Source organism: Typopeltis vanoorti, chromosome 3, assembly GCF_054136105.1.
Source record: "Typopeltis vanoorti isolate ZY-2024b chromosome 3, IOZ_Tvanoo_1.0, whole genome shotgun sequence".
Taxonomy (NCBI): domain Eukaryota; kingdom Metazoa; phylum Arthropoda; class Arachnida; order Uropygi; family Thelyphonidae; genus Typopeltis; species Typopeltis vanoorti.
Window position 1 is genome coordinate 123,723,758 of NC_143551.1, and position 27,459 is coordinate 123,751,216.

The window sequence follows — 27,459 nt, forward strand, 5'->3', positions numbered from 1 at the left end:
ATGAGACTGGCTAACTCACCTTTTGTCGAAAGAGACCAGATAAAGGTTCCTCACATCACTGATGGGAATTGAATCCAGGTCTTTCCGACCAAAGGGCTTCTTCTATATTGACTGAGCTACAGAGGCAGGTGGAGAAGTTTAAATACCTTGGGGTCCATATTCAAGAGTGATGGAAAGTGGGATGTAGAGCTAGATACTTGAATTGGATCAGCAAGCGCAATATTGCAGGAGCTTGGCCATTCAGTAGTATTGAAGCAGGAGTTAAGCCAAAAGGCAAAGCTGGCTGTCTTCAATACAGTCTATGTCCCCTTCCTCACCTATGGTCATGAGAGCTGGGTAATGACTGAAAGAATGCAGACACAAATCCAAGCCGCTGAAATGAGATTCCTTCCAGGAGGTTGAGGGGCTGACAAGACTTGATAGAGTGAGAAGCTCTGCAATTCAGGAAACCCTGAATACTCAACTGCTACTTCTTCGTATTGAGAGATCACAGTTATGATGGTATGGGCACCTGGTCAGAATGCACGAGAGGCTCCCCCAGCAGGCCCTCTTTGTCAAGCCAGAGGGTGGGAGGCAATGCGGAAGGCCAAGGACTCGCTGGATAGACTATATCCAAAACCTTGGGTGGACACGTCTGAGAGTTCCACCAGAACACCTGAGCTTGGTGGCGGAGGATCGTGACCATTGGAAGTCCCTTTTGCAGCTAACTTGAAGATGGATGGATGGATGGATGTTAGGGTTAGAGACCATGAGATGGCAGCACTTGTTAGCCGTTTCTTCACTACGGGACGATGAACTTAATGACAGCCATCTCTAATTGACTGCCAGTGGAGATTGAACTGCCCACTCAGTCTCCAAAATTAGATAGGGCTGAAACATCCTTGCATACTCCCTATGTGGGAATAAAAGGTGTTATTAGCTAATTTTTTTTAATACTAAAATAGGTTAGAAAAGACTTTCCCTAAAACCAAAAATAAAGAAATATGATGTTCAGTGACAAAATAACTGTTTAAAGGCAGTAACTGAGTAAAACTACCACCTAATAAATCATGTTAATCATAATATACAAAAGATACTAAGGGGTATGGTATTATTATTATTATTACTATTTGACACCTCCAGGGAGTCCAAAGACTCATCGAGGAAGAATGTGCAAGCAGCATCGAATGATTGACCCCTTCCAACTACTAACCGTGCTCAAACTTGCTTAACGTTTTGCTGGAACCATTAGTAGCAGAGCTCTACCAATCGACCAACCTTTGCTAGCACAACGGATAGGAATAGTCTGTGCCATAAAGACCAACTCAGAGTTTTACAAAAGAAGAAAAACAAAACATTTATTCAGTAAATGTTCTATATTCTTAATGATTTAATAAATCACAACTCAGTAAGTAGCTACATTGCTACCATCATGAGATGATCAGATGTGATTATAGATAAAAAAAAGTGATCAATTTTTTACAATAGTAAATGAAAGGAGGATCAAATAAGATAGGTTCAGTATGCGGAAGGAAAGACAGAATAGAATGGGAGGAGAGAATTGGTAGTGATGGCAAACAGAATACAGATCCAGAATAGTAGTAGTAGTAGTCATGGCATTTAGTAGTAGTAGTAGTATGGGTAATGGATAATGGTTTGCTGTTTGATGTAAGTTAAAAATTACCTGGACAAAAATGCATAGCTGGATTTAGCTACAGTTCAGTGTCATCTGAATAGAACTGTGAACTCTGTAGACACCCCATAGATAAATCTGAAGGATACAAGTAGCAGTATCATATTATTATGATTGATTTCAACTATGGGGATTAAAGATTAGAGGAAAAGGAATTTATAGAGTTACTGACGATAACTACTTTAAGCAGCACACATTAGGAAAGAAACTCACAGTGCAAGAATATTGAATCTAGTAATATTATCAGAGAATATGTATGTAAATGAAATGGCTGTTTTGCCTCCAAATGGAGAGAGTGAGCTTGCAGTTTGAGTTTTAAGGTGATAAGTGTGGAGAGCAAGGATTATGAATGATATGCAGGCTGAAATGTGTGAGGAGATGGGAGTACAGTTTGTTAATGTGTGGAATGAGTTTGAGGGTCGAAGTGAGCTGTATTGGAGCGATGGACTGCATTTGAGTGGTTATGGTGTGAGTCGCTTGGAGAGACTTCTGCTGGAAGGTAGAGAAGAGAATAGAGAGAATGAATCAGATCGACAGGAGAGTGATGTGGAAGAGCAGGAGAGTAGGAGAGGAGAGATTGAAAAGGTGGATATGAATGGGGAAGCAAGTGGTATGAGTATAGAAAATGAGAGAATGGGTGTGCAAGAGGAGCAGAGAAACGGGGAGGCTCAGGGTGGACAGTACACAGCGTGAGAAAGGTGGATGCTCCAAGAGGAGGTGAGAGCATGTGTAGGCAGGAAAGGAATGGGATGACCAGGGATCGAGAGGAAACAGTTGGAATTGAAAAGGGTTCTAAAATGAAGAAGCAGAAAGGGAAATGGCCCAAGTCAAGCATGGAAAGATCACATCAAGTGAGTGGTATCAGTGGAACTAGCTGTAGATCCAGAAATGAGCTGTTGTGTTTGTATACAAATGCTAGAAGTATAAGAAACAAGGCAGATGAAATTGTTGCACTAATTGCGTCTGTGCACCCAAAGATTGTCGGAATAAGTGAGACATGGTTGGAAGAGGATAATATCCTGATAGGAATAGAGATGAAAGGGGTATGATGTGTTTCGTGAGGATAGAAGGGTAAAAAAGGGAGGGGGGGTGCTATTGCTGATAGAGAAAGAGTTATGTCCATACAAAGTAGAGATGCAAGATGGAAATAGTGCCAGTGGTTTTGAGGCAGTATGGTGTGAGATAGAGGTGAATGGAATCAAATACTTGGTGGGATGTTGTTATAGACCAGGTAATGTGGATGGTGGTGATAGTGAAATGTATAGTCAAATTAGCCAAGCAAATAAGAAAAGGGTGATCATTATGGGTGATTTTAATTATGACAATATAGACTGCAATGATGAGATAGCAACTGGAAGTAAAGAAAATGAGTTTCTTGAGTTTCTGAGGGATAACTACTTCAAATAGTACGTAAGAGAGGGCACACGAGGATTAAGGGTCTTGGATTTGGTCATCTCATCAGAGGATGTAATTATAAATGAGGTGTCAAATCATCCACCAATTGGTGAGAGTGACCATGAGGAGATTACCTGGGTGGTTGTCAGCAGTGCGAAGACCCCTGTGAGAAAAGGGTATATGTGGAACTACAAGGGGGAGGGGTGATGATGAAGAGCTCAGGAGACAGCTTGCAGGTGTAGCGTGGAATGAGGAGTTAGCTGGAAAAGAGATCAATCCAGCTTGGGGGATTTTCGAAATCTATCTAGTACATGCAATGTCTAAATGTATTCCAAGGGTGAGAAGGTTAAATAAGGTACATGTGAGATGGATCAATAAAGAGATTAAGCATGCGATACAGAGAAAAAGGGCATTGTGGAGGCAGCATAAGAGAAGTGGAAATAACCAATTTCATGAGGTCTACAAAGACCAGGCAAGGAGGGTGACTTGGTTGGTGAGAGTAGCTAAAGTGAGGTATGAACAGCAATTAGTTAATGAAGCCAAAAAGAATCCTAGGGAGTTCTTTCGATATGTAGCCAGCAAAAGAAAGAATGATTATGGAAGGATGACATTGATTGGAGAAAATGGTATAAAGACAGCTGTTGAAGAATGTGTGGTGGAGATACGTAATGAGAAGTTCATAAAGATCTTTCAATCTTGTGAAAGTGACTTCATGGAGAGATTGAGAGTAGTTGATGATGGGGAGGAGAGACTGACTGTAAGTGAGCAAGAGGTGTTTGAGGAGTTGAGTAAACTAGATGTAATGAAATGAAAGATAAAATGGTAAATGAGTGGAATAAGCTGCCAGAGTCTGTTGTGGGTGCTATGACAGTGAGCGAGTTCAAGGCAAGGTATGATAGATACTGTGAGAATGTTGAACAGCTGTGTGAACATGATGTTTAGGGCCTCCCTCGATGAGTCTAAGGACTCCTGGAGTAGCCCGTGGTAATAATAATAATAATAATAATATATCACTGCATATTCTGAAGGAATGTGCCAGGGAGTTGACACCTGTCTTGACATATTTTTTTAATGCATGTCTTGCACTTGGTCAAGTTCCATAGGAGTGAAAGAAGGGCAAGATTGTGCCACTTCATAAAGGAGGTGATCGAACTCAAGCATCAAACTATAGGCCTATCTGTCTGTGAGGTGTTGTGGTTAAGTTGTTGGAGAAGCTTGTTAAAACTAGGATCAAGAGTTGGGTTGACAAAATGGTATTATCTTTGATGGACAGCATGAATTTGCTAAAGGGAGGTCATGTTTTAGTAATTTACTTACTTATTACAATAAAGTGACTGCTTCCTTGGACAGAGGAGAAGGATACACAGTAATATATTTGGATTTCGCAAAGGCTTTTGATAGAGTACCTCATGATAAGTTGACAGTCAAACTAGAGCAGATGGGGTTGGATATTAGATTAGTGCATTGGATTGGAGACTGGCTATCTGATAGGTATAAACAAGTTTTGCATGGGGATGCGATATCCAGGAAAAGAAAAGTCACTAGTGAAGTGCCTCAGGGGTTTATTTTAGGGCCATTACTGTTTAATTGGTATATTAATGATATTGGCGAAAATTTGGATGGACATATTCAGTTGTTTACAGATGATGCAAAGTTGGGACGAACCATAAAGAGTAGTGAAGATGGTGTGGCCTTACAAGAGGACTTGAATAAATTGAGTGATTGGGCAAGCAAATGGGGATGTGAGTTCAATGTTGCAAAATGTAAGGTTTTAAAATTTGGAAAACAAAGATGGGATGCAGAATTTATGCTTGGTGAGAATATATTGTTGGAGGTAGAGGAAATGAGAGAGATCTGGGGGTGATAGTGGATAAGGATCTAAAATTTAGGGGACACTTCGCCAAAATTGTGAAGACAACACAAAAGCTTCTGGGAATGATGCAGAGGACACTGACGTGTAGAAGTAGGGAGATTCTTGTTCTTGTATAAGGCTTTGATTAGGCCACACATGAACTATTGTTCCCAGATTTGGTCACCTGGTTTTCAGAAAGATGAAGAGATGTTGGAAAGGGGCCAAGAGCGACTGACTAAGGTAGTTTTTTTCTGACCTCTGGAATGTCGAGTATGAGGAAAGATTGAGAAGATGTAATTTGCAGAATCTGGCAGACAGGAGAAAGAGGGGAGATATGATAGAGACCTACAAGTTGGTAAGGGGTTGTTATAGGATCAATGGTGGAGAAGTTTCCAGGGGAGAACCAGAGGTCATCCCTGGAAACTGTATAAAGAGGGTGTGAGTAGGAGAGTGAGAGGCAGGTTTATTTTGTGAAGAGTTGTGAATGACTGGAATGCCTTGCCTGAGAGTGTGGTGTCTGCATGGAGTTTGAGTGTGTTTAAGACACAGTATGATGAGATGTGTGTGTGTGTGTGTGTGTGTGTGTGTGATAAAAGGACCTCCCAGATGAGTCTTTGATTCCATGAGGTCTTGGGGTAATAATAATAATAATAATAATAATAATAATAAATCATGTGAGAATTTCAAATAAAAATGGGTATGTATAAAAGTATAAGGCATATGATTATGATTAACTGAGAAGGCAACTTGAAGCAGGACCTTCGTATCAAAAGCTGCAAGGGAAGTGGTCAAAGTGTGTCTGAAGGAAGCTATATCTGACTGTATTGGCAGAGTTAAGAGAATAAATCACATGGGATTTATGAATTAATAATAATAATAATAATAATAATAAAGAAATGTTGTGAACATTAGATTCACATTTTCGTTTTAAGAGCTGTTTAAAAATGACATGTTGTGAATCTAATAGCAGAAGAAAGGTGATAATCAGATCCAGGAGCAGTATGAAGGCAGGAGAAGAGATTGTGAGGACTGCAAAACTATTAAAAAAAACCTGAATAGGTAAAGAGAAATATGATTTGTTTTGGTAATGAGTGGAAGGAGAGGAAGATAATTCCATGCTGCAAGGATATAGCTAGAAATGATGTCTTGAGATTGAGACCAATCCAGTTTATGTGGAATGGTCATTAATGTAATGAAGAGGCTGGTTAGAGCTACATCCAGAAATCAGTGGAGAATATTCTAATACTCGAGAGAGAAGAGTATGATTTTGTTAAAGGTAAGTTTGCTTTAGCATTTAGCACACATTTTATAATAGAGTGACTGCAGAATTGGATAAGAGCAGATATAGCACAATACTTCTAGATTTTTCAAGGTGTCTGATAATCCGGATTCCATTACAAACTCAAGATTTGGATGGCTATGCCAAAAAAGACATGACATGGAGACAGGACAGTGCTGTCTGGCATAAGAACCAAAGAGCTTCTTATCTCCCCAATCCAGTATTATCATGAGCAATCTGGGTATAGATCAAGGAGAGATCTTTTCAGATCACTCATAAGGTCCATAGAACACTGACATACCATCTTATATTTTTTTTTATAACAGTTTCATTTTCATAACATCTGTCTAAATATCACTCTTCATCTGATTTCTTACTACATTATTTAACTATCTGACTCTTGGTATATAGTTCTATATTGCTTATTTTAGATGTGTTATGTTAATGCTTCATGATCTATTAGTCCTTACCCTTACAGCTCATCATGATATTGATGCAAACTAGCTACAGTTTTCCATAATTATCCATTTATTTCCACCTATGAGTGAAACCTTAACCTGCCCAGATATATATATATATATATATATATATATCTTACTTTGTGCTCACTCTTGCTATACAGTAGTAGTGTTAATATCTCATTCACTACTGCCGCACATCCTTTAAGGCTATCGTTTAATCCAATATTCTAAATCCTTGTGTTGTTTCCATTACATACTGCTAAAGTAGCATATAGAAGAAAATAGAGTGAATTTCTGGAATTCACTCTCTTACCTTTCATATGCTATTCTCCATAAAACCGTATTCTTATTACTTAAAATTCCATTAAGATCTCCTTATGATCATCTGCCTTTTGCTTTCCCAACCAATCTGTTTAAATATACCCAATCACTGCCCTGTACATTTCCAGATCCATAAAAACATCCCATTACATATCCTGTCCTGGATCTCAATTTCAAACAGCCACAAAGCCATTAGGTGTAATGCATTCTTTTACCTCCAACTCTGAGCAGGCTTAAGTCCTCTGCTATCACTGACAACAGTTGATTGATCGTCTTTTGTTCTTTTCATCATACCAAATGATTTCTGTATTCTTTCAATTTTACTATTGTCTGTTATATTATCCTCAGGTAACAAATTTTTGTATATGCAAATAATTCTTGAGCAAACTAACTTGTTCAATAAGGTAGTTTTGCCCTGGAAGTTCCCCATAAATATTTGACCATTATATCCAATATTCCTTGCATTAGTATGACAACATAACAGAGTCCAAAGATGTATGGTTATGCTTGTGACTTTATACTCTTTTGATATTTCAAACTACCACCTCACCAACGAATCCTCTCCATTAATTCTGAAAATTTCCTAGATTGACAATCCCATTCAGTGTGAAGCTATTTCACCTACATCATCTCTCTCTCCCTCTCTTTACCAAAAACTTTAGTTACTCCATTTACTATGCTACCCATCTTACTCTAGCCTTACCATCCTCATCTCCCTGACATTTGCTCATTTTCACATATCTTTTATTAAGATCTGTCACTGTCATATTTTTGTATCCACTTTGCCAGTTTGATTTCACCTTCACAAATTCCCGATTATTTTCTGAAATTTAAAATCATATTTTTTTATCTACCATAATTAATTAATTAGCTCATTTAAGTAATTATTAATTATTCAATACCTAAAAGTTTAAACAATTAATGCCAAACAATACATTACCTTATTTCGTTTGTTTAAATTGCAAAACTTTGTATTCAAAAGTACCTGGACTAAGTTAAAGTTGTTAAGAGATAAGGCAAAATGAATAGCTGTATTACCCTAGAATAAAAAAAATAAAAATAAAACACAGGCTAACTAATTATTAGTTTTAATATAGAAATGTTTTTTTCAGCAAGTTACAAAGCAATTATACCTGCCAAGAAATTATATTCTTGTTTAATCCTTTACCTAAGTGCAAGTAAACAAAGTGTGCACATGATGCATCCCAGATGAATATACTGTTATGCATTATGAGAAGGGCCACTACCCAGATCAGTTTTGACTTTTATTGAGGTTCTATTAGTCAAAGTGCCAGACCTAGAAAGATACCATGGTTGAATTAATGCAAAAGATATATATTTACAATATACTAGTAGTAGAACAGTTATCACTTTATTATTAAAATACTCTGGATCAGAGTTAGCTGTAAAAAGTTTTTTTTTTTGTTACCAAGTGAAAAAAAACTTTTTACAATTATCTCTGATGTAGAGTATTTTAATAATAAGGTGATACACCTTTTTGTAATTTGTATATTGAAAATATATGGTTTCTGCATTAAATGAAACTTGGTATCTTCCTGAGTCTGGCTCCCTACTGGTGACATTTTATATGTTAATCTGGAAGCTGCCTGAGAGGGGAGGGAACTGCTTGAGGTCTCTAGCAGAGTGGTAGACCTTTGAACACTGTGAGCTTGTCTGCTGCTGAGTAGAACTAAGGCTTGGTGTGGTAACTGGCTTGTCTTTGGCTATGTGAGGCCAAGGTGTGGCACAGTGTTTTGGGCAGAATTAAGAGATACTACTGAAGATTTTTTAAGAGTGTTTTTAAAGGATGTGAAAGTAGTCTTTTTTTTTTTAGGTCACTCATGAGTTTTTGGAAAATCCTGAGGATGTGGAACCAATGAAATCCTCAATAAAGGAGGAATTTGGTCAGGGTAGTAACCCATCTTATAATGCATAGCAATATACATGTCCAAAAGGAAGTGTGCTTTTGCATCATGACAATTGCAATTGCCAGTTGTTGTGAAGTCAACAGATAGCCTAGTTGTGAAGATACTAAACATGCAAACTTTGTTTATTTGCTTGACTAAAGAATTAAACAATAATATAATTTTTGATGAGTATAATTTACTTTATTAGTTTAAATAACAAGAGACACATACACAAAGCAGACAGACAGAGAGAGAGAGAGAGAGAGAGAGAGGTTTATTGATAATATATGAATTATTCTTAAGATACAAATGATAATTCAAATGAATATAATATAACAGCCCATCACTGAATGTAGGAAGTTTATATGAACAGGGAAAATGAATATTAGCTAATTTACAAGTTGCAAAATAAATATGAGTAGAACAGGAAAGCATAAAAAAATAAACCAGTCAGTGAGTCATGTTATTAAGAGTAGATTTTTGATTTTTGTGTATCGAGTACAAGATTTGCCTGGTTTCTTTCTATCAAAAAAATTAAAGGAGATAATGAATGTTATGAGGGTTAAGGGGGGGGGAACATTTACTGAGAGTATCAAACAAGAATTGGAGGAGGAGGAAAGAAGAAGACTGCTAGGAGATTGGATTTTTCTATGGGTAATGATACAACAGATCTCTTTGCATACAAAAGAAGTGGAAACAGGGTTGAATAATAGTCAGTTAGTCAGTGTGCAGTCCACAGATCAGATTTGGATGTGTCGATAATTTTCTTGCAAATGTTTCACGCTTCAGTATAGGTAGAAATAGAATTTAAATATTTTGATGAAAGCCAGTTGCAATATGGATGATTCTTCTTTTCTCTTGAATAGCCTTTAAACACTTCTCAGAAAATCATAGTTTTGATAAGAATGAGAATCAATGTAGAATGGGTTATGATGTTTCCGTACCTATAAAAATTGTTTCAGTGATGCAATCCAAGTGTTTGTATCAAAAAGAATGCAAAGAATAATCCATCAAGAAAATGATGATGCATATCCAAAATCAAATTTCCATAGTTGCTGCAATGATTCATGTCGAAGTTTCTAGAACAAAAACTATTTGGAAATGAAATGAATGATTTCCTTTCATCCATACAGATGGTAGGGGCAGCTATGCTGTCATACTAGGGAAGTGACTATGAGCAAGGTGGTTTCCCATTGACTTCCTTGCCATGCTATGTCCTGTGGCTGTATCCTGTGTGTTCACAGGTTCAGTTTGCCTGTTTGCGGGAAGAAAAATCCCAGAATAAACTGGGGGGGAACCCTACTGTCCATGCCCAAGACTGGCTAACTTGGCTATGACTGAGGAAGATCCTTAAACTCCTCATGTTTCCGACGGGAATCGAACCTAAGACACTCCTTCTCCCAGGCATATGGTTGAAGTGTACAGCCACAGGCTAACAGTTAAGATGGAAATGAATAATTTAGTAACTAAAGGAATTATTTACATGCCAGTGTTTCATCAGCTCAAGCTAGCATTATCAAAGACACACACACACACACACACACACACACACACACACACACACACACACAGAAGACATACACTCACTGCTGAGGGGAAGGGTAGGTGGTGTGCCAAAATTTGAACAGGATCACACCATTCAATTCTCTTACAGTTAAGTGGATTCGGTAGAACTTGAGCCACTTCCAGGAACAGTCTCTGTTTTTCATCTTCAACCTATGAAATGGCCTTTATCCAAAACAAGTTGTACTAGTCTATTTTAGGTCACTTATACTGAGCATACTTTTTTGTGGTCATTTTTCTCCTTACAATGGTGGTCTGTTCTGTCTGTCTAATATACTGGGTTTCATATTGACAGGAGACACTGTAGTAACATGGGAATTGCTCCCTATAAAAACATTGAAGGTTTATAGATTACAAAATTTGGTTGATAGGTGGGAAAGAGAGGATATAAAAAAAAAAGCAAAAACAAATAAGTTACTAAAGATTTTTATAGGATGGATTATAGAGGACATTTTTCTATACATGACAAGGAGGGACAAAACAAGAAGCCATTCTTAGATAATGGTGTAGTGATCTTCCTCAGCTAATCCTTATTTCATAGCAGTGAGTGCTATGAAATAAGGATTAGCTTTTTTAATTGGAGAGAAGAATCAATGACTGAAACAGTTTATGAGCATATGATTGTGTTATGGTTAGATATGGAATTTAAAGAGTATGATAAATGTATAAATAATGGTTAGTATGGGTCCCTTGTGATGAGTATTCAAACTATAGAGTTGCCCTTATAATAAGAAGTCTAAATAAATATTAAGGATAGTATAAGTCAAAATAAAAAATTAACATAAAATAAAACACATAAAAGCCATTGCTGCATTGGTAACTGCAAAGCAGAGACCTATACTTTGTGAAATTCAAACACACAGAAAAAGGCTATAAATCCCACATGAGCAAGGATGCAAGCATCCTTGCACATGTTAGATTCTGCTTTTGTGTGTGTGTGTGTGTGTGTGTGTGTGTGTGTGTGTGTGTGTGTGTGTGTGTGTGTGTGTGTGTGTGTGTGTGTGTGTGTGTATGAGAGACAGAGAGAAGTCATATAGAGGGTTTTAGATAAGCCATATAGGAGAAAGTTTCAATTTATAAAGGCTTATTTTATTTTATATTTTTAAGACACTTACATTTGCATCTTCTGCATTAACAATCCATTCAACAAAAGACTTGGATATTTTCTCAAAGATTTGCAAGTAATCTTCAACTATATAAGTATTAGCTTCTTTATGGGAGGTTACTCGAAACCATTCCTGCTGGATAGCTGCAATAGCTGTGCCCTGTAATGAACACACCACAAGTTTCTAAAAATAAGTTAATACTTCTGAAATGACTTAATTTGAATAGTATAAATTGGTTTAAAAATTAAATCGATTTATCAAGGAAAGAAGAAAATTTTAACCAAAAGGCACAATCTAATTTTATAGAGGACAACACAAAATTGAAAGGCTTTTTACAAATAATGAAACGTTCTAAGAGCATGATCTGTGGCAGTGAACGATTCAATCTGTCTGAAGATTGTAGGTAACAGTAAAACTTTATTGTCAGAAAATGACATCCTGACAGGAATAGAAGTAGAAGGGTATAGCATATTATGGTAGGATAGGAAGTCTAAATGCAATGGTTGAGTATTACTTATGATAACTGATGAGTTGTATCATATCTGAGTATAGAATTTGAAAGTAAACAGCAATAATGATTTGGAAAGTGTAGTATGAGGTGGAGGGACACAGCAGAGGTCATTCAACATAGGCCGTTTATTTCAGGTATTTGATATTTAGGCCGTTTAGTTCAGCAAGTGCAAAATGAGTTTGTTATGGGAAATTTCAAGTATAACAGTATACTTGAAATTTGGTGGGTGTCGGCGAGTTGTGTGTGGGGGTGCGGTGTCCAGGAGGGGGAGGGTCACTGGTGGAGTGCCTCGGGGATCTGTTTTGGGGCCGTTGCTGTTTGGCTTGTATATTGGTGATGTTGGCGGGGATTTGGATGGAGGTGTTCAGTTGTTTGCGGGTGATGCGGGGTTGGGACGGGCCATGGGGGGTGGTGGGGGTGTTGTGGCCTTGCAGGGGGACTTGGGTGGATTGAGTGGTTGGGCAGGCGAATGGGGATGTGGGTTCGGTGTTGCAGGGTGTGGGGTTTTGGAATTTGGAAAACGGGGATGGGATGCAGAATTTATGCTTGGTGAGAATATATTGTTGGAGGTGGAGGAGATGGGAGATCTGGGAGTGATAGTGGATGGGGATCTAAAATTTGGGGGACACATCGCCGGGATTGTGGAGACGGCACAGGGACTTCTGGGAATGATGAGGGGGACACTGACGTGTAGAAGTAGGGAGATTCTTGTTCCATTGTATAAGGCTTTGATTAGGCCACACATGGACTATTGTGCCCAGATTTGGTCACCTGGTTTTCAGAAGGATGAAGAGATGTTGGAAAGGGTCCAAAGGCGACTGACTAAGGTAGTTTCTGGCCTCTGGAATGTCGAGTATGAGGAAAGATTGAAAAGATGTAATTTGCAGAGTCTAGTGGAGAGAAGGAAGAGGGGAGATATGATAGAGACCTACAAGTTGGTAAGGGGTTGTTATAGGATCAATGGTGGAGAAGTTCTACAGCGAATAGTGGGAGATCAGGGGAGAACCAGAGGTCATCCCTGGAAACTGTATAAAGAGGGTGTGAGTAGGGGAGTGAGAGGCAGGTTTTTTTCGTGCAGAGTTGTGAATGATTGGAATGCCTTGCCTGAGAGTGTGGTGTCTGCAAGGAGTTTGAATGTGTTTAAGACCCGATATGATGAGATATGTGTGAGATAAAAGGACCTCCTAGATGAGTCTTTGACTCCATGAGGTCTTGTTTAATAATAATATTAATAATATATAAATTGCCCAGTCATGAAGTTACTTCACACATAAAATTTGTTAGCTTACACTTGGATAAAGGATTAAACCAAGAATATAATTTCTTGGCATCTTTCATTTACAGAAAAACCAAATAGAAAAACTTTCAACATTTACCAATAGAAATTGAAAGGTAAGGATAACAACAACAACAATGTAGAATACAGAAACGAGAATGTTTATAGTGATGATGCAAATAAAGAAAAATGGACATATGAAATTTCCAGATTAAAAGGAATTATTATACAATCAACCAGAGAGCCTGTGTAGCTCAGTGGATGTGGCGTTTGCACACCACCATGCTTGGCCACACGAAGGAAGACTTCGTTTCGAGTCAAGTCGGCGACTAGAGGAAATTTTTCTAAGCCTTTTTTCGACCGGTTCCCGAGTTAGTCGATCTCTGGCACGGGCAAGCAGGTTTTTCGTCCTGTAAACTCAAGAAAATCGACCGTAGAACCCACATTATTTCAGACATTAAATATATTGTGTTAGGGTTAGGGACCACGAGATGGCGGCACATTTGAGCCGTCTCTCTTCACTGTGTACTGCTTAATTAGTGATAGCTTTGGGCCATCTGTCTCTGATTGGGTACCAGTGGAGATTGAACTGCCCACTCAGTCTCAAAAAGTTAGATAGGGCTAAATGACCTCGCCTACTCCCGTATACGGGAATAAAAAGGCGTTAGCTGATTTTTTTTTTCAACCAGAGAGTTAGAAAAACTAAAGAAATGTTTACAAAACAAAGACAGGAAAAGAATAAAGGCAAGAAAGTGCAGAAACGCATAAGTTATCAATGAAAAATAATAAGAATAACATCATCATCATCATCATCAAATTCCTGCCATGTACCCTCAAGGAGTGTACAGGATATGATAGTACTACATGAAAAAAATTACATCATTATTAACTTCCTATCTACAAATTTCCTCCAAATCAGTCTGTTACTTGTCAAGACTCCAACATTATCAGATCTTATATTTCTATCGTCTAAGGCACTTTGTACCGTATCAATCCACCTATATCTTGGTCTTCCTCTGGGTCGTTTTCCTGCCAACCTGGCAGAGAACACTTGTTTTGCTAATCTTTCCTCGCCCATTCTGTTTAAGTGACCATACCACCTGAGATTAACTCTGCTAACGCATTCCTGGATGCTGACAATGTCAAGTTCTTTCCTAATATCCTCGTTTTTAATATGATATTGCCATTGATGCCATCTGTTCACGCCTCTAATCTTTCTCAGAACTCTCATATCTGCAGTCTCTAGTCTTTGGTCAAGTGTTTTACTTCTGACCCAGCTCGCAGATCCATTAGTTAAAACTGGTTTGAACACCATCTTGTATACAGCTAATTTAGCGTTCTGACTAATTTCTCTCTTATTCCATATGAATTTAGGGGACGCATAAGGAAATGTATAAGCAAATTAGCCAAGCAAATGGAAAAAGGGTGATCATTATGGGTAATTTTAATTACAGCAACACAGACTGGGATGATGAGATAGCAACTGGAAGTAAAGAAAGGGAGTTTCTTGAATTTTTGAGGGACTACTACCTCATGCAGTATGTAACAAAGGATACATGAGAATTCAGGATTTGGATTTAATAATCTCATCAGAAGAAGTTATTATAAATGTGGTGTCAAATCTCCCTCCAGTTGGTGAGAGTGACCATGAAGTGATTACCTGGGTGGTTTCCAACCATGTGAGGACTTACATGAAGAAAGGTTATATGTGGAACTACAAGTCTGTTAATTATGAGATACTCAGGAGACAGCCTGTAGCATGGAATGAGGAGTTGGGTGGAAAAGAATGAATGATGCTTGGGTGATATTCAAGAATTATCTAGAAGAAGCAATGTCTAAATAATTCAGATATTGAGGAGATGGGTGTACAGTTTGTTAATGTGTGGAATGAGTTTGAGGGACGAAGTGAGCTGTATGGGAGCGATGGACTGCATTTGAGTGGTTATGGTGTGAGTCGCTTGGAGAGACTGCTGCTGGAAGGTAGAGAAGTGAATAGAGAAAATGAATCAGATCGAGAGGGGAGTGATGTGGAAGAGCAGGAGAGTAAGACAGGAGAGATTGAAGAAGTGGAAATGAATGGAGAGGTGAGTGGTATGAGTATAGAAAATGAGAGAATGGGTGTGCAAGAGGAGCAGGGAAACGGGGAGGCCCAGGGTGGACAGGGATACACAGCGTGAGAAAGGTGGATGCTCCAAGAGGAGGTGTGAGCATGTGTAGGCAGGAAAGTAATGGGATGACCAGGGATCAAGAGGAAACAGATGTTGTTGCAAAGGGTTCTGAAATGAAGAAGCAGAAAGAGAAATGGCCCCAGTCCAGCATGGAGAGAGCACATCGAGTGAATGGTATCAGTGGAACTAGCTGTAGATCCAGAAATGAGCTGTTGTGTTTGTATACCAATGCTAGAAGCATAAGAAACAAGGCGGATGAAATGGTTGCACTAATTGTGTCTGTGTACCCAGAGATTGTTGGAATAAGTGAGACATGGTTAGATGAGGACGACATCCTGACAGGAATAGAGATGGAAAGGTATGATGTGTTTCGTGAGGATAGAAGGGATAAAAAGGGAGGGGGAGTGCTATTGATGATAGAGAAAGAGTTATGTCCATACAAGGTAGAGATGCAAGAGGGAAATAGTGCCAGTGGTTTTGAGGCAGTATGGTGTGAGATAGAGGTGAATGGAATCAAATACTTGGTGGGATGTTGTTATAGACCTGGTAATGTGGATGGTGGTGATAGTGAAATGTATAGTCAAATAAGCCAAGCAAATAAGAAAAGGGTGATCATTATGGGTGATTTTAATTATGGCAATATAGACTGGATTGAAGAGATAGCGACTGGAAGTAAAGAAAATGAGTTTCTTGAGTTTTTGAGGGATAACTACCTCAGACAGTATGTAACAGAGGGCACACGAGGATTAAGGGTCTTGGATTTGGTCATCTCATCGGAGGATGTAATTATAAATGAGGTGTCAAATCATCCACCAATTGGTGAAAGTGACCATGAGGTGATTACCTGGGTGATTGCCAGCAGTGCAAGGACCCCTGTGAAAAAAGGGTATATGTGGAACTACAAGGGGGGTGATTATGAAGAGCTCAGAAGACAGCTTGCAGATGTAGCATGGAATGAGGAGTTAGCTGGAAAAGAGATCAATGCAGCTTGGGGGATTTTCAAAAACTGTTTAGTAGATGCAATGTTTAAATGTATACCACGGGTGAGAAGGTTAAATAAGGTAGGTGTGAGATGGATGAATAAAGAGATTAAGCATGCAATACAGAAAAAAAAGGCATTGTGGAGACAGCATAAGAGAAGTGGAAGTAACCAATTTCATGAGGTCTACAAAGACCAGGCAAGGAGGGTGACTTGGTTGGTGAGAGTAGCTAAAGAGAGGTATGAACAGCAGTTAGCTAATGAAGCCAAAAAGAATCCTAGGGAGTTCTTTCGATATGTAGCCAGCAAAAGAAAGAATGATTATGGAAGGATGATATTGATTGGAGGAAATGGTATAAAGACAGCTGTTGCAGAATGTGTTGTGGAGATACTTAATGAGCAATTCATAATGATCTTTCAATCTTGTGAATGTGACTTCATGGAGAGATTAAGAGCAGTTGATGATGGGGAGGAGAGACTGACTGTAAGTGAGCAAGAGGTGTTTGGGGAGTTGAGTAAACTAGATGTAAATAAGGCTGTGGGACTTGATAATATATCACCACGTATTCTGAAGGAGTGTGCCAGAGAGTTGACACCTGCCTTGACATATTTTTTTAATATGAGTCTTGCACTTGGTCAAGTTCCTAAAGAGTGGAAGGAGGGCAAGATTGTGCCACTTCATAAAGGAGGTGATCGAACTCAAGCATCAAACTATAGGCCTATCTGTGTGTCAGGTGTTGTGGTTAAGTTGTTGGAGAAGCTTGTGAGAACTAGGATCCAGAGTTGGGTTGACAACAATGGTATAATCTTTGATGGACAGCATGGATTTGCTAAAGGGAGGTCGTGTTTTAGTAATCTACTTACTTATTACAATAAAGTGACTGCTTCCTTGGACAGAGGAGAAGGATACACAGTAATATACTTGGATTTCGCAAAGGCTTTTGATAGAGTACCTCATGATAAGTTGACAGTCTAACTAGAGCAGATGGGGTTGGATATTAGATTAGTGCATTGGATTGGAGACTGGCTATCTGATAGGTATCAACAAGTTGTGTATGGGGGTGCAATATCCAGGAAAAGGAAAGTCACTAGTGGAGTGCCTCAGGGGTCTGTTTTAGGGCCATTACTATTTAACTTATATATTAATGATATTGGTGAAGATTTGGATGGAGATATTCAGTTGTTTGCAGATGATGCAAAGTTGGGATGAACCATAAAGAGTAGTGAAGATGTTGTGGCCTTGCAAGAAGACTTGAATAAATTGAGTGATTGGGCAAGCAAATGGGGATGTGAGTTCAATGTTGCAAAATGTAAAGTTTTAAAATTTGGAAAACAAAGATGGGATGCAGAATTTATGCTTGGTGAGAATATATTGTTGGAAGTAGAGGAAATAAGAGATCTGGGGGTGATAGTGGATAAGGATCTAAAATTTAGGGGACACATCGCCAAAATTGTGAAGACAACACAAAGACTTCTGGGAATGATGCGGAGGACACTGACATGTAGAAGTAGGGAGATACTTGTTCCAATGTATAAGGCTTTGATTAGGCCACACATGGACTATTTGTGCCCAGATTTGGTCACCGGGTTTTCAGAAGGATGAAGAGATGTTGGAAAGGGTCCAAAGGCGACTGACTAAGGTAGTTTCTGACCTCTGGAATGTTGAGTATGAGGAAAGATTGAAAAGATGTAATTTGCAGAGTCTCGTGGAGAGAAGGAATAGGGGAGATATGATAGAGACCTACAAGTTGGTAAGGGGTTGTTATAGGATCAATGGTGGAGAAGTTCTACAGAGAATAGTGGGAGATCAGGGGAGAACCAGAGGTCATCCCTGGAAACTGTATAAGGAGGGTGTGAGTAAGGGAGTGAGAGGCAGGTTTTTTTCGTGCAGAGTTGTGAGTGATTGGAATGCCTTGCCTGAGAGCGTGGTGTCTGCAAGTAGTTTGAATGTGTTTAAGACACGGTATGATGAGATGTGTGTGTAAGATAAAAGGACCTCCTAGATGAGTCTTTGACTCCATGAGGTCTTGTTTAATAATAATAATAATAATAAATATATTCCAAAGATCAAAAGGTTAAATAAAGTAGGTGTAAAATGGTTGGATAAAGAAATTAAGCAAGCAATATGGAGAAAAAAGGTATTATGGAGGAAACATAAGAGGGTAGTAATAATCAATTTCATTAGGAATACAAAGAACATACAAGGATGGTGATTCAGTTATTAAGGATAGCAAAAGTTTAGTATGAGTAGCAATTAGCTAATGAAGCCAAAAATCTAGGGAGTTCTTTTGATACATAGGTAGCCAAAAAAATAAATAAATAAAGAAAGAAAGAAAGAATGATTATGGTAGGATGGCAATGATTAGAGGAAATGGTATAAGGACAACTGCTGCTACAGAGGATATAGTTCAGATATTTAATGAGCAGTTCATAAAGATCTTTCATCCTTGTGAATGTGACAACATAGAGAGTTTGAGAGCAGTGAATGATGAGGAGGGGAGATGGACTCTACTGTGAGTGAGCAAGAGGTATATGGATAATTAAGCAAACTTGATATTAATAAGACTGTGGGACTTGATGATATATAACTGTGTATTCTGAAGGAATGTGCCATGGGATATTAGCCTTGACATATTTGTTTAATATAAGTATTACATTAGGTCAAATTCCAAAGGAGTGGAAGGAAGGAAGGCAAGATTGTACTGCTTCATAAAGGTGGTAATAGAATTCAAGCATCAAATAATAGGCCAATCTGTGTGTCAGGTGTTGTGATTCAAGTATTGGAAAGGCTGGTGAGAAATAGCATCCAGAATTGGGTTGACAACAATAGTATTATCTTCGATGGACAGCACAGATTTGCTAAAGGGAGGTTATGTTTTAGTAATGTACTTGCTTATTACAATAAGGTGATAGCAGCATTGGAGATAGATACATGTGGTAATCTATTAAAAGCTGACTTTGCAAAGGCTTTTGACAGATTACCATGATAAGTTGATGGTCAAACTAGTGCAGATGGGATTGGATATTAGATTAGTGCATTGGATTAGAGATTGGCTATATGATATATATCAGCAAGTTGTGTATTGGGGGAGCAATATCCTGGAAGAGGAAAGTTGCTAGTGGTGTGCCTCAGAGATCTGTTTTAGGACTATTGATGTTTAACCTGTATGTTAATTATATTGGGGAAGATTTCAATGGGAATATATAGTTGTTTGCAGATGATGCAAAGTTTTGAACTATGAGAAGTAGAGTAGATGTTGTGACTACTCAAGAAGAATGGAATAGACTGAGTGAATGGACACAAGAGTGGGGATACTTGTTTAATGTTGCAAAATGTAAGGGTTTTAAATTTGGAAAACAAAGGTGCGATGCAGAATTTACTCTAGATGGGGATATATTGTTAGAGGTGGAGGAAATAGATCTTGGGATGATGTGTGGATAAGAATCTAAATTTAGAAGATATATTGTTGCCAAAATTGTGAGGACAACACAACAAATTCTGGCAATGATGTGGAGGACGCTCTCGTAGAAGTAAGGAGATTCTGGTTCCATTGTATAATGCTCTGATATGCCACATATGGACTACTGTGCAGAGATTTGGTCACTTGTTTTCAAAGGATATGGAGATGTTGAAGAGGGTCTAGAGGCGATTGACCAAAATTGCTTCAGATCTCTGGAATGTTGAATATGAAGAAAGGTTGAGACAATGCAATATGCAGTCTAGTATAATGGAGAAGAGGTAGTATAATATGATAGAAACATACTAGTTTGTATGGAGTTGTTACAGGATTAAGATCGAAAAAGTTTTTCATAAAATGATGGGAGATTGGAGAAGAGCAAGAGGCCATACCTCAAAGCTGTATAAGGAAGGTGTGAGCAAGGAAATGAGAAGCAGGTTTTTTGCATGGAGAGTTGTAAATGATTGGAATTCACTGCCTGAGAGCATGGCATCTGCAGAGAATTTGAATGTGTTTAAAGCATGGTATGATGAGATGTGTGTGTGTATGACAAAAGGGAAATTCTAGATGAGGTTGTGACTTCATGGTGTCTTAGAATAATAATAATAATAGCTAAGGTGGCTGGCTGCATTGCCTCCAAATGTGAAAATTGATCATGTGGTCTTGACTTGAGAGGTAGAAAGATATATGGAAACTCCAGTTAAGAAGAGATATATGTGTAACTACAAGGCATGTGATTATGATACACTTAGGAGGCAGCTTGAAGGAATATCTTGGCATAAACATCTGCAAGGGGGGAGGATGATTGCAGCGCATGTGGGTTAGTCAAGGGGTATCATACTGTAAGGGGTAAGCAATATCACATAAACCTAAGGTCAGGTGTGCAAATCAGATAGGAGTTAGATGGATGACTAGTATCATTAAGCATGAGAAGGAAACAAAGAAAATGTTATAGAGGGTATATAAGGAGAAAGGTAACCAGTTAACTCATGAACAGCATGAGGATCAGGCAAGAAAGTTGACCAACATGGTGAGTAAGGTTAATGGAGGCAAACAAAATTGTTGAGCTACTGTGTGATCATTTTGCAAGGGTATATCATCCAAGTGAAGATACTGAATGCAAATACAGCTGTGGGATTGGATGGAATTTCGGCTCATGTTTTACGAGAATGTGCAGAAGAATTGGTGATGCGTTTGATTAGGATGTTTAATTTAAGTCTCGGCTCTCACAAAGTCCCAAGAGAGTGGAAGGAGAGAAAAATAAAGGAGTATCAAATTATAGACTAATTAGTATCTCAGGAGTTCGTAAAAGAGAATTCAGGAATGGATGAATAAGAATATGATATTCTTATTCAAGTGAAAATTGATCATGTGGTCTTGACTTGGGAGGTAGAAAAATATATGGAAACTCCAGTTAAGAAGGGATATATGTGTAACTATAAAGCATGTGAATGGCAGCATAACTTTCTGAAGGGTTGGTTGGTCATGGCTTAATATAAACTTGGATAAAGAATTAAACTAAATTTACTATACTCTAACCAAGTGAAAAATAAACTTTCAACATCTTTCTCTAAATCCAGAGTAATTTATTAAAAAAGGGTGGCACACCATTTGGCAACTCCTATAGGTAGAGATGACCTGCTAATGCTTCTGCCTGGTATCTCAACCTGGGCTTGGCTCCCACTGAAGAGACTTCAATAAAGGTTGAAACTAGTCTGGGTAGTGGCCCTTCCTTTAATGCATAACATTAGACATATCCGCAAGGAGATGTGTTTTGCATTATAGGAGATACCGAGACAGGAGTGTTGGTAGCTTGTTCCACCTTTGCAATGAGTTGCCCTGGTGTTGTACCACCTTACCCCAGTCCTGAAGATACTTTTAGGCACAAACTTTGTTTGGTCACACTTGGATAAAGGATTAAACTAAATTTATTATACTCTAACCAAGTGAAAAATAAACTTTCAATAAGCTGAACTATGACAACAAATTGGTTGCACAGGCTATATGGAACTCAAGAATTTTATCATTATAATAACAGTAAAAGAAGGAATGCCTGAAGAAGGATAACTTTACTGAATGCAGAATGTATTGTTGTCTCAGAAGCAGATGCAACTGTTTAAATAATGAGTGCTCACTTCACTAAGATCTATCAACTTGGTGTATGTAACTGCAGGTAGTATGCAGCATGCTGTAATGACTACATTGGATGAAGGGATAGAGAAACATGAGAAGAAGGCTCTAGAGCTGTTGCATAACATAGATAAGAATTCAGCAATGGGTAGATCAGTACATATACTAAAGGGATGTTCTGACATGTTTGTATGATTTGAGTCTTAGCTCAGGAAAGATACCACAGGAATGCAAAGAATGTATGCTAGTTCTGTTGTACAAAGATGGTGCAAAGACTGATGTGTCTAACTATTGACCTATCAGTGTCTCTGTAATGGTTATGAAGATTTTGGAGAAGTTGATAAGAACTCACATACAGAAATGGAGCTATTGAAGGGAGATCATGTCTTTGCAATTTGCTCTTATTTTATTGATAGAAGCATTTATTTACAGTATGATTTGAATATGCTGGCAATGTGAGCAATTATGACTGCAATTCAATGTTAATATGTGTAAAGTTAAGCACTTTTAGCATAATAAGTTATCCAACAGCATATTATATTGTTGGGATTATGCTTGAAGAAACTGATAAGACTAAAGATATTGGAAATATGGTGGATAGGAAGTTAAAGTTCAAAGGTCACATAGAAAAAATCGAAAATACACCTCACAGGATAATTGCAATGTTGAAATAAATATTAATGTGTGAGAATAAGGAAGTCATTTAGCCTTTTTATAAGGCCTTGATACAACTTCATCAGGATTACTTTTTGAAGATTTGGTCTCCTGGGTTCAGAGGGGATAAAGAAGCTATAGAAAGGCTGCAAAAAAGAGTTACAAGCATGACATATGAGGATTATGGAAAGTAGATTATGAGGATAGATTGAGAGTATGTGGGCTACAGGCACTAGTAGACAGGAGAAAGAGAGGCGATATGATAAATCTACAAACTTCTGAAAGGGTATTATAAGATATCAGTTGATGAAATTTTTCATTATATGCAAAGTGGTGAGAGGACAAGTGAGCATCCGTGGAAGTTAAGGTTGTGTGTAGGTAAGAAAAAAGTGAGAGCTAGATTTTTTCCTCACAGGAACATGAATGAGTGGAATAATTATTCCACTCATTCATATAATTCGTTGTTTGTTGAAGCGCTTAGTGAGCCTAACATGAATGAGAAGGAAGATGTGGGTATACAGCAGATACAGCCTCCCTCAATAACTTCTTCACTCCCTGGAAGTCTCTGATAATAATAATAATAATAACATGAAGTAGGCAAAAATTATTAGTACTACTGCTGATGTTATGGTCCTTGAAGGTTATTAGTAATACTGTCAATGTTATGGTCCTTCAAGAGCATTTGTACAAGCTGGACAAATGGGTGAATGAATGGAGATTTTAGTTAATGCAACTAAACATCTTGAGATTTGGAATCTATTTCTAATGTTGAAAAGTTGCATACTTTATGTTGGAGCTAAACTTTGCTGGCATGGTTGGCTGAGTGGTTAACATATCTTCTCTCCAACCAACAGGTTGAGGTTGGAATCTTGCCATTGGCACGGATGTTTGTAATTGTCTTTAGGTGAGAGATGAATTTCATTGTTCAGTGTCAGACCACTGCTCTGCTTATTGGAGGCATGAAGTGGCTTGAAAAAGTTCCATGTTTGGTCTCTAGAGCAGGGTTTCTAGACTAAAAATAAATAAATATACAAAAACAATTACAAAATTAATTTAAAAAATAGATAAAACTCAGCTCACTCAGTACTAATGCACTACAGGTTTATAATTTTTTGTGAGTGTGAATCACATTAAAAAAAATACTAGAGGAAGTGAAAAAGGAAAAGGATCCTGGAGTGATGGTTGATAGAAATTTGAAGTTTAGGGGATATATTGCAGAGGCAGTGAATGTAACACAGAGGATTGCTGCAATACTGAGGACATTGACCAGAGAGATAAAATAATGGTGATTCCATTGCATAAAGCCTTGATCAGACAGCATCTGGAATACTTACTGTGCTTGGATCTGGTCACTGGAATTTGAAGGGGGATAAATTAAATTTGAAAAGAATACAGAGGTGGATAACAAAAATGATATCAAGACTGTACATTGTTAATTATGAGATCACACTGATATCATGCAAACTACAGAGTTTGGTGGATAGAAGACAAATGGATGATATGATTGAGATCTTTAAACTTTTGAGAATTAGGTTACAGGATTGATGCTGGGTGATCTTTCTTATGGTAGAATGAGGTGAAGGAATGACGATAATGCATGATCTCTGGAAGTTGCAAAAGAAAGTGGTGAGGTGAGAAGTGGCTTATTTATTTATTATTATTATTATTTTTGAATGGAAAGTAGTTGGACCACAGAATGCATTGCTTGATAGGGTGATGAAATCAGATGGTGAGCAAGTTTATGAAATGGTATAATAGACCATGTGTTGTCTAAGATGAGACTCCCAAGTCTTGTGACTTCGTGGAGGTCCTGAATATTAATAATAATGATAATAATAATTTTCAGAGCGATATAGTATATAGTGATTAATGTGATTTATGCTCAATGCCTCAACTTATCTTTAGTTGAAATACAGTGTCACTGATCATCATGGATGCAGAGTGAGCTTAATATGCTATGAATTATTATGGGAAAAAAAAACAACTTATGGTAATTATACAATTCCTTAAACTTGCACACAATATGCTCTCATCATCCTATCATTCAATGCATTCCATGATCCAGATATTTTTCCATGATATTTTGCTGGTCTGGTTGGCCGAGTGGTTAGCATATCCGCTCTCCAGCCAAAAGGCTGTGGGTTCAAATCTCACCATGGGCATGGATGTTTGTGATTGTTTGTGGAAATACTGGTGGTGGTGGTTGGTTATAGATGGTGTTGGTATAGTTGTGGTCAGTTGGTGGATTGAGTGGTGGCCCATGAAGTTTTAAGTGGTGTGCTGCCTATACAAAATAATTTAAAAAAAATTATTTTTTTCCTAATCAGTAACCAATTTATTAATAAATAAATCTACAGATTTATTTATTAATAAATTGGTTACTAATTAGGAAAAAAAGAATGTTTCTTTTTAATTTTGTATAGGCAGCACCCCCCCCACTTAAAAACCTCATGGGCCGCCACCGGTGGAGACAGAGTTGTAGAGTAGGTGCCCTCCCTCGATAAGTCATTGGACTCCTTGGAGGTGTGAAACTGTAATAACATTTTATTTATCATCATACAGAGTATTTACATATATACAATAAAGCATACTATTACATTTTCTGTTCAGTACAAAATGTAGATTAAAATATTTTTTAAAATATAAATGTACACAATTTTTTTTTCAATATCAATATCATAGCTTATTATTATACAGCTTATTTACATATACACTTTGTTTTTTTTTTTATATCATTATCTTCATTATTATTATACATCGTACTGACCTGTTTTGTTATAAAATTTGCAGTCTTTGATTATGAGGATTATGTGTAGATGAATGAGGCAGATTAATCCAACCTACGTCAAAGCTTGGGTTAGCTTTTATAAAGAGAGTGGGATTAGCCTTCACTATTTATGTTGTTGTTAATGTTTATGGATGGGATGTAGGCATTAGATACTGGTAATTTGTGATGTATATATTAGTGTTAATGGTATATTAACTTTGTTGGTATATTTTTCAAAGTTCGTGTTTTAATGTTTTGTAGTTGTCTATGAGTTTTAAGTTTCTTGGTGGGTTGTTCAGTAGCATGGGTATCTGATGTGATCTCACAAAAGAACCGTATGAGTTGTTGAAGGGTGTAGGGATGTAGAGAGTTGTTGTGGGTCATGGTATACGATATGTGTCTCTGTTATTTCAATAGGTGATGTTGAAGTAAATCCTTAGTAATATTATGTAGTGTTTCAGATTTTTAATGCTCAGGATTCTGTGTATTGCCATGTACTAGTCGGATATTGGCTGTTGTGTATAAGGCATTCAAATCACTGTTGACACAATTTTCTTATGTAATCTTTCTAATTTTGTTAGGTGGCTGTTTGATGTGTTTGCATAGACTCTTATACCGTATCTGAGTAGGGATTCGCAGATACTGTGATATAGGAGCTTTTTTTATGTTATATGGAATGTTTTTTACTTGGAAGAGTTTTGCTACAATGATGCAGAGTTTGGTATGTAGGTATTCTATTTGTTTTGTCCATTTTGTATTTTGCATGTATTACAGGTTTGGGACATTGGCAGTTTTTTTTTTTTTGTTTATGCAGCGGTATGTGTGACAGTGTATCGATAGCGATGCAGGGCAATTGATTCTCGGGTTGTGTATTATTAACATCTGTGTTCTGGTGCCGTTGATTACAATTGCGTTTTGGTAGAAGCATTTTGTGATTTCATTTAGGTCTTGTTGTACTTTGGAGAGAGCCATATTGATGTCTGTGTGGATTGCTAGTAGTGTGGTGTCACCTGCGTACTGAAATATTTGACTCCTTATGGCCAGGTTATGAACACTGTTAATGTATATGTTGAATAGAGTGGGTGATAATATGGTGCCTTGAGGAACACCGTGTTTTATTTGTATACCCTGGTTGTGACATGTACCTATTTTTGTTACTTGTGTTCTGTTTGATAGTTCCTGAACCAGGTATGCAGTGTTCCTCTTATACCTATTGAGTATAGTTTGGTGAGTAGTATGTCGTGTTCAAGTGTATCAAATGCTTTGGATAAGTCAAGCAGTATAAGGACAGCATACTTGTTTTTATCAAGGGCTTTGTTTATGGCATCGCTGATGTCTTCTAATAAAGCAATAGTACTTTTTAGCCGTATTGTTTTTTTGAGATGATGTTGTACTTCTGTAAATAGTTCTGTAGTTTGGTGTGTGTTATTTTTTCTAGAATTTTTGAAATGACTGATAGGATAGCTAAATGGTCTGTATTCTGAGTATCGTTTCTTTTAGCGTGTTTGTAAATTGGAGTAATTATTGCAGTTTTTAGTTGTGGAATAATAATGGAGAGATTAAGAGCAGTTGATGATGGGGAGAAGAGACTGACTGTAAGTGAGCAAGAGGTGTTTGGGGAGTTGAGAAAACTAGATGTAAATAAGGCTGTGGGACTTGATAATATATCACTGCGTATTCTGAAGGAATGTGCCAGAGAGTTGACACCTGCCTTGACATATTTTTTTAATATGAGTCTTGCACTTGGTCAAGTCCCTAAAGAGTGGAAGGAGGGCAAGATTGTGCCACTTCATAAAGGAGGTGATCGAACTCAAGCATCAAACTATAGGCCTATCTGTCTGTGAGGTGTTGTGGTTAAGTTGTTGGAGAAGCTTGTGAGAACTAGGATCCAGAGTTGGGTTGACAACAATGGTATAATCTTTGATGGACAGCATGGATTTGCTAAAGGGAGGTCGTGTTT

At 37.8% G+C, this 27,459-nt stretch overlaps 1 protein-coding gene across 5 annotated transcripts in view; it reads right to left on the minus strand.

Moving 5' to 3' along the window:
• LOC150108537 (uncharacterized) overlaps window positions 1–27,459 on the minus strand; it is a 284,792-nt gene that overhangs the window by 76,800 nt on the left and 180,533 nt on the right. For all 5 annotated transcript variants that reach the window (XM_090415967.1, XM_090415968.1, XM_090415966.1 and 2 more), the window contains 2 exons: window positions 11,566–11,715; window positions 7,921–8,019 (listed from right to left, as the gene is read on the minus strand). In XM_090415967.1, coding sequence (XP_090272093.1) covers window positions 7,921–8,019; window positions 11,566–11,715 — 249 coding nt within the window. The remainder of the gene's footprint in view (window positions 1–7,920; window positions 8,020–11,565; window positions 11,716–27,459) is intronic.